Source organism: Saimiri boliviensis, chromosome 2 (genome assembly GCF_048565385.1).
Source record: "Saimiri boliviensis isolate mSaiBol1 chromosome 2, mSaiBol1.pri, whole genome shotgun sequence".
In the NCBI taxonomy this organism is placed as follows: domain Eukaryota; kingdom Metazoa; phylum Chordata; class Mammalia; order Primates; family Cebidae; genus Saimiri; species Saimiri boliviensis.
Window position 1 is genome coordinate 153,137,922 of NC_133450.1, and position 13,934 is coordinate 153,151,855.

Below are 13,934 nucleotides of genomic sequence, written 5' to 3' on the forward strand. Positions count from 1 at the left end.
TCTCTGATGCCAAAAGCAATGCGTTATTCCTTCCAGTTTTACAGCAGGGTGGACAGTGGTAGTGCTTGATGTGACTTGTAAAAGGCACCAGATTCTCACCGTGAGTAAAGTTAAGTATTTCTTTTCCCGTAGCCAGCCACACAGAAAGTTCCCATTTTGCTGTTACTAAGGTGCTTTTACCAACATTTAGGAAAGGTGGGGAAAGAGGAGTAGAGGTTAGGATTGTGTTTCTAAAACACTGCTGTAGAGATTTTCTGGTTTGGCTTTGTTTTTCTGCCCATTGGAATTTCACAGAGAAGCCGTCTGGTGTGGTGGGCAGGAGGCTGGGCTCTGGATTGAGCCCCCGGCCCCTTCTCAGGTAGTGTGCAGTTTAACCCCTCAACCTCCATATCCTGGTTTATCCAGGGGGGACACTAATACAGATCCACAATTCCAAAGTCTAGAAAGCTCTGAGAAACAAAAGGGATTTTTGCAGTCAGTTGGCTGATAATCCTGCCTTGCCTGCCAGGAGGCTGTTTATAGGATTTGTCCAACTTACCCTGAATCTTACACATTTTGCCACAGAAATACTGCTGTACTCTGTGTACTTCCCCAGACCTTAAGGGGGTTATAGCACAATGTCGTATTTGCACCCTGCTACCTTTCTAAAATCAGAGAAGTTCTGAATTCTGAAACAGAGCCTCTAACATTCCAAGTGAAGGATTGTGGACCAGTCACATTAATATCTGTCATAGAACTGATATGCAGATTCAGTGATGGTCCTTGTATAGCATTTACTTTGCATAGCATATACCTCGTGTAGCATGTACTGCAGCATAGGCACATAAGAAGTGCTCAGTTGCTCTTGGCTGTCTGGATCAATATGGTGCTTAATGCAGGGAAAAGCTATCAAAGCCCAGAGCAGAAGCCACGGCCCCTTCCCTGTAAGCTGTGTGACCTTGAGAGGTTTCTTTGTGTCTCTGGGCCTCCATCTCCTCAACTGGCAAATGCAGGGTTGGACCAGTTAGAGCTCTCAACTCTGTTAGACCCAACACTCCCTTTCTACAATCAGTATTTTATAATGACCCACTACTATCAGGAAATGAAATTCATAGCTAATATAACTTCCCCTATTGAAAAATATCTTCCACAGAATAATCAAATTATGGCCATAAATGTGATATAAAGGAAAGATAAGAGGAAAACAAGCTAAAATAAAACCATATTACAATATGTATTAATAAATACTTTGGCCCAACTATTCTGAAAGGCATAATGAGGTAATCAGATGCTTATACCTACTTCATTAAGCTTGGATATGGAAGACCACAGTGTGCAGTGGGATATCATAAACACTTTCTAGTTGACATTTCAAATTGAGGGTTAAATAATATGTATGTGTCTACAAGTACATGCAGAATCACCATGCACAACAGCAAACGTGCAGCGTTATAGGGATGTGATTTATCACCAACACAGATACCAAACAGCACTAATGTTGATTTTCCAAAGTCATGAAGCTTCCTCCTGGTGAAGTACTGAATGAAGCTAAATACCATCTTCTCTTAATTTACACAGTATTATTCTTGAAATGTTCAATGTGTATTAGAGCCACACAAAGTCTTGGTGTTTATGTATAAATTGGAGTTGAATCCTGGACTCAGATAACTGTAAACAGGTACTGTATATACATGAATGTCCAGTGGGATCTGTGAAGATGGTGCAGGGTGTAGAATGATTGATCACTGTATCAAGCTGTTTTTCGCGTGGCAGGACATTCAGCATCTCTCACTCCTGCTTATTGAATTCCTGTACCTCCCTTATGATCATTGTCATAATCAAAAACATCCCCAGTCTTTTTTTTTTTTTTTTTTTTTTTTTTTTGAGACAGAGTCTTGCTCTGTTGCCTGGCTGGAGTGCAATGGTGGGAATTCAACTCACTGCAACTCCACTTCCTGGGTTCAAGTGATTCTCTTGCCTCAGCCTCCTGAGTAGCTGGGACTATAGGCACATGTACCACACCCAGCTAAGTTTTGTATTTTTAGTAGAGATGGGTTTTCCCCATGTTGGCCAGAATGGTCACAACCTCTTAACCTTGTGATCTGCCTGCCTCGGCCTGTTGAAGTGCTAGGATTACAGGCGTGAGCCACTGCACCCATCTCCCAGTCGATTTGAAAATGGCCCCTGGTGGGCACTGGTGGCCCCATATAGAACCACTGGCCCAGCAATTGTAATGTCTAGGACTTCTTCAGACTCCAGCAGTGCTCTGCCCTGCTGACCATCTTTCCTCTCTGGCTGCTGTTCCAGGCTCAGCTGATTGCACAGTCCATCGGACAGGCATTTAGTGTGGCATACCAGGAATTCCTCAGGGCCAATGGGATTAACCCCGAAGATCTCAGCCAGAAGGAATATAGTGACCTGCTCAATACCCAGGACATGTACAATGATGACCTGATCCACTTCTCCAAGTCGGAAAACTGCAAAGATGTGGGTACTTTCCTGAAGCTGTTCTCCAGGCTGGGTCAGCTGGGCAGGGTCCTGGAAAGTGGGGCACCCTGCTGTGAAAGTGAAGGCAGATCAAGGGTTAGGAGTGAGGTATTGGCAGGGTATCGTGAAGGTACTCACACCCATCTCTCGTTCCCTGCTTTGGGGCCCTGTTGTGAAATGCTGTCATGGACAGGTGTAAACACAGAGGCAGCACATCCTCTGCTCCTGGTCATCCTGAGCTAAGGGCATCCTGATCTAAGTTTTGGGTCGCAGAGGCAGATAGGACCTGAAATCTGCCTGTACAAAGCCTCCAGTCTAGGTAAAGGTACTGAAAAAGCACTAATCAAAGCCAACTACACTTGGACAAACAGAGATCTTGGGTTTTAGACAAGAGATGCTGGGCTCCTCTGGGGATGGCTCATGGCTTCAGAATGAGCTCTTCAGAAGTGCCTGTAAGAAGATGAGGCCACCCGAGCTGGTCTGGAGGTCTGGGGATTATAGGGGAAAGCCAAGGATAGGGTTTACGGAATGGTTGGAAGCCTGGAGGTCAGAAAGCTCCAGATTTATCTGGGAAATGAGGGAGTACAGTTTGGCGAGAGCAGGAGGTGGGCACAGGAAAGGAAATAGATGGGCCTGAGGTCTGGGTCAGGACTGGAAGGCCTACAAGTCCTGCTGAGAGGTTTGGACTTGATCCCATAGGTAAAAAGAACTTTTAATGAGAAAGTGATCATTTGATCCACTGGGGCCTGTCAGGTGTCTTAGGTCAGATTCCCCAGAAGCAGAGCCTGAGGCAGGGATTCTTGTTGCGGAAGTTTTATTGGGAGAGTACCTAAGGAACAGAAGGGATGTGGGAGGCAGGGTGGTGGGACACCAAGGAAGGGTGTGGTCCCCTTGGCATGAGCTTCCTTCTGAGCCAGAGGGAAGCTCCAGGGCAGATTGTAGGAGAGATTTGTCTCACCTTGAAGCAAGGGATCTGGCAAGCCTTTGTACCCCAAGCCAGTCATTGGCCAAGACTACACAGGGGGTAATATGAATTTTCTAGGGCTGCTATCACAAAGTACCATGGACTGGGTGGCTTCAGCAACAGAAAGGTATTGTCTCACAGACCTTGTGGCTAGAAGTCCAAAAGTAGGGTGTTGGTAGCGTTGGTTCCTTCTGGGTGCCATGAAAGAAGAATCTGTTTCAAGCCTCTCTCTTTGGCTTGTAGATGGCTCTCTTCACCCGGTATCTTCACATCATGCTTTCCCTATGCATGTCTCTATGTCCAGATTTCCTCTTATTTTTTTGATACCCATGACAGACAACCATTCCTCCTCTTATATAAGGACATCAGTCATACTGGATTAGAGCTCCTATTAATCGCCTCATTTAAAATTGGTTACCTCTGTTAATACTTTATTTCCAAATGAAGGCACAGTCTAAGACACTGGGGATTGGGAATTTAACATACAAATTTTACAGGGACACAATTCAGCCTTAACAGATGTTTTCCATTCAGCTAAGGACAGTTCTCCAGGGAAGGGGCTGAGTAGGAGCTTCAGCAACTAGGGGAAGCAGACACCAACCTGTGAAGGGGACATTGTCAAGCCCTCCAAAAATACACATGCATGTTCTTTGTTGGATGCTCCAGTAGGTATGTTACCTTTCTGTGGCTCTCTGCAGGCCTCCCTCAAGTGCAAGTATCCAACATCAACTTCTGTACTCTCTGGCCTGGCAATGAAGGTTGTAAAAAAGTCTGTGTATCCAAGATATGCACTTCCTCTGTGCACACCCAGCGTTTTGGTTGTGATAACTTCAGCATCACTTTTTTCTCAAATTTCTCCTTGCAGAGAAATGTTTCTGTATGTTTATTTATTTTTAATTCAAGACACTTAAATGTCAGAGAGAATTGGTGAAGCACTGTGGGAGGGGGAACCTGCGCATGAATTTGAAAAGCTATTTCTAGAAACTATAACACACCACCCACCCACAGATCCCCTTCTCCTGCCACTGAGGACTGAAGAAATTTAAAAAAAACAAAAAACAAACAAACAAAAAAAAACTGGTGACCCTCATGGTTGTGCGCTGAGGCAAGTTTGCTTATGTGAAACAAAAGTGAATTACAAGAGTGTAGAATTGGATGAATTCATTTCTTAAAAACTCCAAATGTGCAGAATGCTGAGAAGACAGGAATTCTTCTGGGTTGGAGTTCCCAGGAAAGTGTCTTTCTTTAGTCAAGACAGGAATGGGGAAGAGGCTTTGATTTCTACCTACCCCAGATGGTTACTGATGCAGGCTTTCTAAATGTCTTTCTCCTTCCAGGTTTTCATAGAGAAGCAGAAAGGAGAAATCCTAGGTGTGGTGATTGTGGAGTCTGGCTGGGGATCCATCCTCCCCACTGTGATCATTGCCAACATGATGCATGGTGGCCCTGCAGAGAAATCTGGGAAGCTGAATATCGGTGACCAGATCATGTCCATTAATGGCACCAGCCTGGTGGGCCTGCCTCTGTCCACCTGCCAGAGCATTATTAAGGTACCTGAATATGGGGAAAATTAATTTCTATGGTAGACCTGAAGTGATGTGAAGTGTGGCCTCCATCCAATCATTAATGTGTATGAACAGGCACCAAGAAAGACATAAACACAAGAAGTGTGGACTTGCACTCAGGAAGCTTACCATCAAGTTACTGTTTACAGATTTTTCCCTGAAATCCATTTAGATCAGGGGAAGCATATTTGGTTCACATGACACTACTTTCTGATAGCAGCACGTCCATCACAGGCATCACTAGTCAATCACAGCGTACTCCCACTAAGCCCAGACTCTGCCTCAACAGAAATGGCCTCAGCTCAGGAATCCAATCACTAATAGCCAGATGCACTTGGCATGATTTACCACCCCTGTTAAAAAATCACAGAAATGCTTCAAATCCGAGGGCACTTTTTCCTTCCCAGTGGCCCTGACTATGATGCAGGTGAGTTTGTCCCTCAGCCCAGGTAAAGCAACTCACATGTGCCAGTTGCTGGAAAAAGAAGGAAACTCTCTTCAGTCCATGGATGCTTTTTCATACCTGAGCATACTTCCTGTTCAATCTGAACTGACACTTATAAAGCTAAGAAGAGCTACTTAAAGGAAAATTAAATGTGGATATTTGAGAAGAAATGAGATTTTCTTAAGACGTGAAGCATCCATGTGGAGTCTTTTGAGCACATTGTGACTTGCTGATTGCATGGCCAGTGTGACCATGATGTTCCTCCTCCGCGACATCACCTGTAGACCCTAATGGCTCTGCACCAAGTGCTGTGGCACTGTAGGTAGACTGAGATCCCACAATTTTTTTTTGGTCCTGCAGGCCTTTCCTAAAAGACTTAGCTAGAACATAGCTGTGTGCATATTATGTGCATGTGTGTGAGAGAGAGGGAGGAGGAAAGGAATGAATTCATACAATAGTCATTGTGAGCAAAAGAAAATCACAAAGCCAACATCCTCGGCTAAGGGGGTAGGGATGGGAGGTGAAGGTGAGTATATAGGGCACACGGATGGTACCTTTTTTATTTTTAATGAAATAGATTAAATTCTAATTCCACATAAGATAATCACACCTGGAAAGAAATTGTCCTCTTTGGCCTCCTTGAATTTCTTTTTCTTATATCTTATACTTAAATAAATTCTGCCTCTTGCTTAATACACATTAAAGATAAGATTAGAGAATTGACTTTGAACATGCATATTCATTCAGAGAGGTTTAATTGAGCCTCTGTGAGGCACTGAGCCGTGCTCCGGGGAAGCTGGGATGACAGTATGCATGTGGAGGTTAATTAGAGATGTACAAGGGCTCTGTGGCCTTAAGAGAAACATGAAGGTGAGAGGCTATGGGTGATTAGAGGGACCATTTTATGTGATTTTAAAGTTGACCTTGAAGGAGTAAAACCTAAGTCGGTAGCAGAAAGGGAAGTAGCCTTTGGAAGTTTCTGCTCGAGTTGATGGACAGAGACTGCTGTTGAGTCAGGGAGAAATGGGGTCTGAGCCTGGCGCAGAAAGGCTGGTCTGGTGTTGCTATGATCACATGGAGAGGCGGAGGGCAGAGGGGGCTGAGGAGGCAGGACCACAAGTTGTTCCTGCCAGTGAGCAAGTTGCTTATTAAACACCTGGGATCGGCAGGGCGCAGTGGCTCATGCCTGTAATCCCAGCACTTTGGGAGGCTGAGGCGGGCAGATCACGAGGTCAAGAGTTCAAGACCAGCCTGACCAACATGGTGAAACCCCGTCTCTATTAAAAATACAAAAATTAGCCAGGCATGGTAGCAGATGCCTATAATCCCAGCTACTCTGGAGGCTGAGGCAGGAGAATTGCTTGAACTCGGGAGGCGGAGGTTGCAGTGAGCCAAGATCACACCAGACTGGGCAAGAGAACAAGACTCTGTCTCAAAGAAAAAAAAAAAAAAAAAAAAACACCTGGGGTGCATGCATCAGAACTGCTGAGGGGTTGTGGGACCCAGGGGCCCCATGAACACAGTCCCGGCCCCAGAGAGCTTGGTCGGGTTGGGGAGAAGTGAAAGGTCTTATTGACTTGCAGTGCTCAGTGCTGTGTCTGTGCTCTGTGTGCTCTGAGTGCTGTGTGCTCTGAGATCATATGTGGACTGACTTGCTGAGCCCTCAGGGCAGCATCCTGTGGGCATGCACTGCTGTTGTACTCACTGTAGAAGTTAGGAAGCTGAGACACAGAAAGGTGATGTAATTATCTATGATCATACAACCTCCAATACAGAGTCATCCCAAGAAGGGTATCAGGTGAAATACTAGGCCCAAGGCCAGACCCTGGGGCAGTACTTCTCAGCCAGAGGTGATCTTGCATGCCCCTAAATATCTGCAGACTGTTTGGGTTGTCACCACTGGGGAGAAGGTGCTCCCGACATCCAGTGGCTAAAGGCCAGGGAGGCTGTCAAACATCCTGCAATGCACAGGACAGCCCCACAGCGCAGTTATCCAGCCCCAAATGTCTATAGTGTTGAAGTTGAGGAACTGCCTGAGCAGCATAGGAGTTCAGATGCAAGAGAGAGAAATTGGTGAGAGAGGGAAGCTGGTTAGGGAGGGTTGGTGGAGAGTTGGTCTGGGTCTAGAAAGGTTGGAGAGGAGAGGGAATAGTGGAGTTAAGGACTGAATAATATTTGTGTTTCCCCCCAATACATATTGAAACCCTAAACCCAATGTGATGCTCTTTGAAGGTGGGGCCTTTAGGGAGTGATTAGGTCATGAGGGTGGAGCCCTCATGATTGGGATTAGTACCCTTAAAAAAGGGACCCCAGCAAGCTCTCTTTTGCTATGTGAAGATACTAGAAGTTGGCTATCTGCAAATCAGAAGAGTGCCCTCACTAGAACCTGACAGTGCTGGTACCCTAATCTCGGACTTCAGCCTCCAGAACTGTGAGAAATAAATGTCTGTTGTTTATAAGCCACCCAATCTGTGGTACTTTGTCATGGCAGACTAAGAACAGATTCAGACAAGTGTAGGACTTAAGCAAGGGTGGGGATGGGACCTAGGCAGGAACAAGCTGGGCTTCCTGAGGCCCACAAGACTCCAGCTCATGGCCTCCAGCTTCCTCCTTGGGACAGCTCACAAGGGAGACAGCAGATGCTAGGTGTACAGATGGGCCATCAGAGACCCTGAAGGCACAGAGACTTGCCCAGGGCCCCCAACTGCCCAGTGAGTCCTCATCCTCCTGCACACCCCTCCCTCCTCATCTGCACAGGAACCAGAGGAGGGAAGCAGTGAGGCTGTGAGGGCAGCCTGACTCCCGCTGCAGCTGCAGTGGGATCGCAACATCAAGGTGGAAGCAAAGTCACCTGGAGTACAGTGAGCTCTGCAGTTTCCTAAGGGGAAATGGATTGTTTGAGGAGCTGAACTTTGATGTCTATAAATGTAACCTCTATAGAACCAGAAAATTAAAAGGCCCAGTGGTGTTGAAAGAGATGTAACTGATGAAGATGAAGAGTAAGAAAAGCAGTGCCTTCGTGGCCGCCCATAGTGAAGAAGTACCTAGCTGGGCAGACCCCAATTAGAGCATGGCTGAACTTCTTCCCCCCCACAATGCGCCAGGTGTTGAATGGGGAAATGTGACGGTCCATCCGTAGACTGCCCTGGCTGGCAGGAGGTATAATCACTGGTGACAGCCAGAATCTCCAGTACCAAATACAGACTGACTTCAGTGGGTTGTATTACCTTTTAAAAGTTCTCTAGAAAACACATCCCTTTTTACCTGCACCAGGACAGATGTGTGCACTGCACTACCCCCACCCCTCGGGCCACTGCAGGGCAGCATCTGGGCCACTTGAAGGCTGCATGTTCTAATTTGTTTCCCTGTATGTCCAGGTTCTCTGCAGTGACTTTGACAAGCAAATCTCATCCTGATGAATCAGTGCTTCTCAAACTGATTGGATATGGGGATCTTGTTAGACTGCAGGTTCTGATTCAGCAGGTATAAGGTGGGATTCTGCATTTTCAGCAGGCTCCCTTGGGGTGATGGCATCACTAGTCTGCAGGCCATGCTTTCAGGAACAGGAGTCCAAAGCATGTGTTCTGCATCTGGCCACTTCAATACTGGTTGACCATTTCCCCCCAGGTTATAGGAAATGGATTTCTAGAGTAGAATTATAGGTATGGACTTGCCTTACTCTTTCTACCTCTTATTTTTTGGGTCATAATTAATTCCCAAGGCATAACTATTGGTGGGTGGAACATTTTACAGGCTGCCTCTTTCCATGCCTTTGCCTCTGTGGTCCTGCCCTCTAGATTTTTGCTCTGTTTTAGAGTAGCGCACAGCTTCCCTTGCTTCTCCAGGAGCATCATGGTTCTGCTCTCCCGTTGCTATAGAGACCATCCTGGCTTCTCTTTTCTCTCCTCTTTTCTGGCCTTCCCCTCCCACCAGATTTCTTAATTTGCTGCATGGTTCCACTGTTGTCATGGGGACCAAGTGACCCTTTATTTAACTGGCACCTCCAATAAAATGGCAGTTGAGAAATCCAAGTTAATGGGACCCAATGTGAAACATTGGTTAGGAACAGCAGAGCAAATGCGTGGTCTGGTTATTTCAAATTGCTATTTCTCTAAGCTTCATCTTGAAACACATTTTCCCCAGTCTAGAAAATCTTTCACTGGGGGACAGATGAGGCATCTTAAATCAATTCACAGAGGAGGAAAGAACCCACCAGAGCAATGTGAATTTTTAGGCAACATTGAGAAAATAGAGTCATTCTCTTGCTTTTCGGTATGTTGAGCAACGTTTTCTGTATCACACAAGCATACCTAAATAATCTCAGTGGTTAATAGGTGTAAACATTCAAAGCAGGTGGCTTTGCCTGAAGGGTTGAGATTCTAACAACATGCTCCTGTCCTTCTATCTTCATCATTCATCGCTCTTCTTTCCCACTAATTCCTAGTCTCCTGGTGTGCGATTAGAGAGAGAGAAAAGGGTGAAGGGACTCAAGGCCCCTCTGGGCCCACAGGTCTGTGCTTAGTACTGATATTTTGTCTTGTAGAGCTTAGGAGAGGTTGCACTTCCCTGAATCTCCAGTGCCTAATGCATTTCTTCACTTAACCTGTGAAGAAGTCATGAGGGTGTAAATATTTATTGATTAAGCTGATGGGAAGGAAGGAAGCACTCAAAGCAGATGGAAGTATCTGCTTGAATGTCTGAGCTGCTCTCCACGGACCTCCCAGCCCCGCAGAAGAAGCCCACTTTAAATTTTAGGAATAGGTTTAAGCATAATGGTTGAGATTTGGTATCACAGGCAAAGGCATTTAGGAAAAAACACATTAAAGGGGATGCAATCACAGAAATTAGAACTGGTAGAGATGTTGGTGAGCTCCACCATTTGTTGTGAAGATGAGGAAATTGAGGTGGGACAAGGGCAAACAAAGGTCCTCAGATCCCACTGATTGGGATAGCAGAAATATAACTTGAGTTCAGTCTTCTGACACCATGAGAGTCTTCTTCACCATGCTGTGCTGGTCCCGTTGTCAGGAGCAGAAGGCCAGAGCATCTCCCGCTGTCAGTGGGGGCGATGGGACCGGCTCTGTACAGAAGGCCTGGATCCTTCACAGATGTTCATTTCCCCAGGGAGAATCATACTCATTCCATTGCTCTGCTTTGGAATGATTTCCTTAACCAGAGCAGTTCCCTGGAGATGTTCCAAAACCACCAGGAGATGCCGCATGAGTGTGAACACCAAGTCTCATGGTACGTGGAGACCACAAGCTGAGTGACAGCCATGGGGAGGGTCAAGTCCTGCAGAAAGCAGAGGAATTCAGAGCACTGGGGAAACAGATGCTGACAGCGGGGGAATTCAGTTCCATCAAAATTCACGCATTCGGAGCACAAACTAGAACGAAAAATCAGTAGGGAAGCCAGGGGGTGGGAGACTTACAAGGACCAGGAACCCCGAAAAACTCTTGCCACGTAGGAAAATGAACAAAAAAGATGGCCCCAGTTGAAGCCTGGAATCTGGGGACACAGATTTGTTTAGTGGCTAACCGTATCGTCTTTGTGGAGCAAGCCTTATTCACAAAAGACACACCTTCTCCAGTCGTGTATGTGGGGCATTATGATGTAGAAAAACTGCATATTTTGAATATGGACAGACATAGGACTGAATCTTGCTGTGTGTGAATATGAGTGAGTCATTTAATATCTCTGGGCCTCAGTTTCCCCTTCTATAAAATAGGAATCATTATGGCCACCACATTAAATGAGACAGCTCCTGTCATTTCCAGGTCAATGCCAGTCAAGAGTGAGTGTTCAGTGATAGGTAGTTACAGTCATTTTGGTTCAGTTAGTTTCATCATCAGGGTGGGTTTTGATGCAACAGTGATTTTGGGGATCTTAGTGATCTTTGGGGTCAGCTGTATGGTGACTGGGCCAACCAAATTTCCCGCAAGCTGTCCCCCTCACCCCACCCCTGCCAGCACCTGCTCTCACTGAGCACACTGGCTGCAGGTGTGACTAGTAAATTGACGTCTTTGGGTCTAGTCATCCATGGAGAAATTAAACCACCTGGATGCAGGTAAGGCCATTCATTGTTCCACAGTGGTAGTCTACACCAGGTCATCACAAAATTGAGTGTGCACCCAAATCTGGGAGATTTGTCATTTACAGATTCCTGGGTCCCACCCCTAGGTTTTCTGATTCAGTGGGGCTTGGGTAGAGCCCAGAATTTGCATTTCTAACAAGTGGCCGGGAGATGCTCCTGCTGCTATGTGGGGTTTAAGAGCCATTGGTATATACCTGTTGGCCAAGCATAGTAAAGCTGGATTACCAGAGGCAAATTAGCCCCTAACTCTCCTTCAATCTAAAGCATAATTTGTAACTCAGATACAAAAGGGGTGCAGGTCACTTCTGCCACTCCAAGAAACGCTCTTGCTGCAGATTCTGTTTGCACGGAGGTTGCCTAACACCAGCTTCTAGGCAGGGTGCCTGAGCAGGGGATCCATAGTCCCAGTCCTGACCCCACAGAGCCCTTGGACAAAGCAAGCTCCATGTCTATGTCTTCATCTTTAAAATGTGAAATGTAAGTCCTGACCTTGCACTGAAAAAGATTTGGTAGACTGGTCAAGGAGTAACAGCAGTACTGGCTGTGAAATTTGCAGAATTCTATTTATAGAATAGGAGGCAGATGATCACCCTTCATGCTTGCTTTCCATGGATTTAATTACCGTTCTTTCCAGGTTCTCTTTCCACTTTACTCATAGAGGGCATAAATTGGACCCATTTGTGAGCTGAGCAGGTGCTGTCTCTGGGCAATACTGCGCACTTGGATAGAACAGAACTTGTCTTTTCCCTGAGTCCCTCCTGCTTCCCTGGTAGCTATTCTCTCCTGGAGGAAAAGTTACCCACCCACCCCACATTCCTTTTGGAGGAGTGGGCCTGTGGCTGACCTTGAGTGGTTTCCCAGACAGCTGGCCTTGTAGATGAGAGTCCAATTGGGCAAGCGCTTCCCACTGAGGGCTCTGACTCCCGCTGCCTCAGTTCTCATAGCAGAGCCAGGGCCTGCAGGGCCTCTAGCCACAATAGTTTGGTCTGTTTACCCCAGCATGCAAACAAGATTCTCCTGCATATCATGACTTGAAAGGAGTGGGAAAGGGCGTGCTATCCGCCATTCCTTCTCCCCCATCTGGCAATCAGGAGCTTGTTGAGGCAGAGCAGGCAGCCTGGGGAGAGTGTAAGATGAAAATTTGTTTCAGGGCTGAGTTCCTTTTGTCTGGCACCCTCCTCTGGGGGGAAGCTGACAGTTGGGCCTGCAGGAGCAAACCTTCCCACCGCTCAACTGAGAGCAAGTGTAGCCTTGTGATGGTTTTTCTAAAAATGCTTCTGAGCAGACGAGGGCTTTTGTCACTGCTGTGAGTCTGATCTGGGGACAGGAGCAGGAGCCTAAGCTTAGCTCAGACCACAGTGAGGTGAAAGCTTTCTACACAGAATCTGAAATTAGTCCCTTTTTTGTAGTCAAAGACCAGCTTTCCCTCCGTGCTTCATTTTAATCTAGAGGGAGAGGTGTGTCATCAGGGATCACGAAACCACAATCTTCAAGCTATATTTCTTCCCCTTCCTTTTCCATCAACACTGATCCTGCAACCCTCCCCATTCCCCTAAGGAGGCAACACTGATTGGAGTCCCCAGTTGCTGTGGGAATGCTGATAGCTGTAAAATCTCTAACTGGCAGAAAGAATGGGAAAGAGGAGCATCAGAGACCAGAGAAGACAGCCATGATGCATCGGGCCAGTTGCTCTGAGTTAGATGTCCTTTATTAGAAGAGGAGTCATTGCTAGAGATTATCTATCAGGAAAAAAAAGTCGATCTCCCACTTCCATTTTTCCTGGTGAGGGAAATAGTGTGCCTCCTTCATCTTTGAAGCCAAAAAGCACATCTGACACTTCCCCATAGTTGCACAAGTACTTTTATCAGATCCCTTAAACCCAGCCTACTTCCCAAAAGGAAGGCGTTACCACAGGAACCCCATCTGTGCATGGGCTGAAAGGGCCCAACTGCACCATTTGGCATCTGCCATGGGTAGGTAAAGCTGAGCAGTGACTGTACCAGCCTGGACACTGGAGGCCTTCAAGCGGCAGGTCCTTCGGAAGACTCAGTGTGGCTTCTTTTGCCTTTAGTGCTGCCTGCTTTTGTTTGTGCTGTCTGCCTCGGTGGGCACCATACCCACTGTACTTTATTCATGTTTAAGGGCTTAAAGAATCAGTCCCGGGTCAAGCTGAATATTGTGAGATGTCCTCCGGTGACCACCGTGTTAATCAGAAGACCAGACCTTCGCTACCAGCTGGGTTTCAGTGTCCAGAACGGAATTGTAAGTAGAACACGTTCCACACCCCTTTCCACAATGTTGACAAATAAAAATGTAGCATGGCCTTTGATTTTTTTAAGCCAGTTTGTTCCCTAAAGGAATCCATCAAGGGTGAGCATGAGTGGGTGAAGCAGGCTCAGC

The 13,934-nt window shown here is 46.5% G+C and overlaps 1 protein-coding gene across 5 annotated transcripts in view; it reads left to right on the forward strand.

The window, feature by feature from the left end:
* Positions 1-13,934, forward strand: part of APBA1 (amyloid beta precursor protein binding family A member 1) — a 205,841-nt gene that overhangs the window by 184,836 nt on the left and 7,071 nt on the right. For all 5 annotated transcript variants that reach the window (XM_074394704.1, XM_003935634.4, XM_010346139.3 and 2 more), the window contains 3 exons: positions 2,287-2,466; positions 4,768-4,980; positions 13,677-13,796. In XM_074394704.1, the coding sequence (XP_074250805.1) occupies positions 2,287-2,466; positions 4,768-4,980; positions 13,677-13,796 (513 nt within the window). The remainder of the gene's footprint in view (positions 1-2,286; positions 2,467-4,767; positions 4,981-13,676; positions 13,797-13,934) is intronic.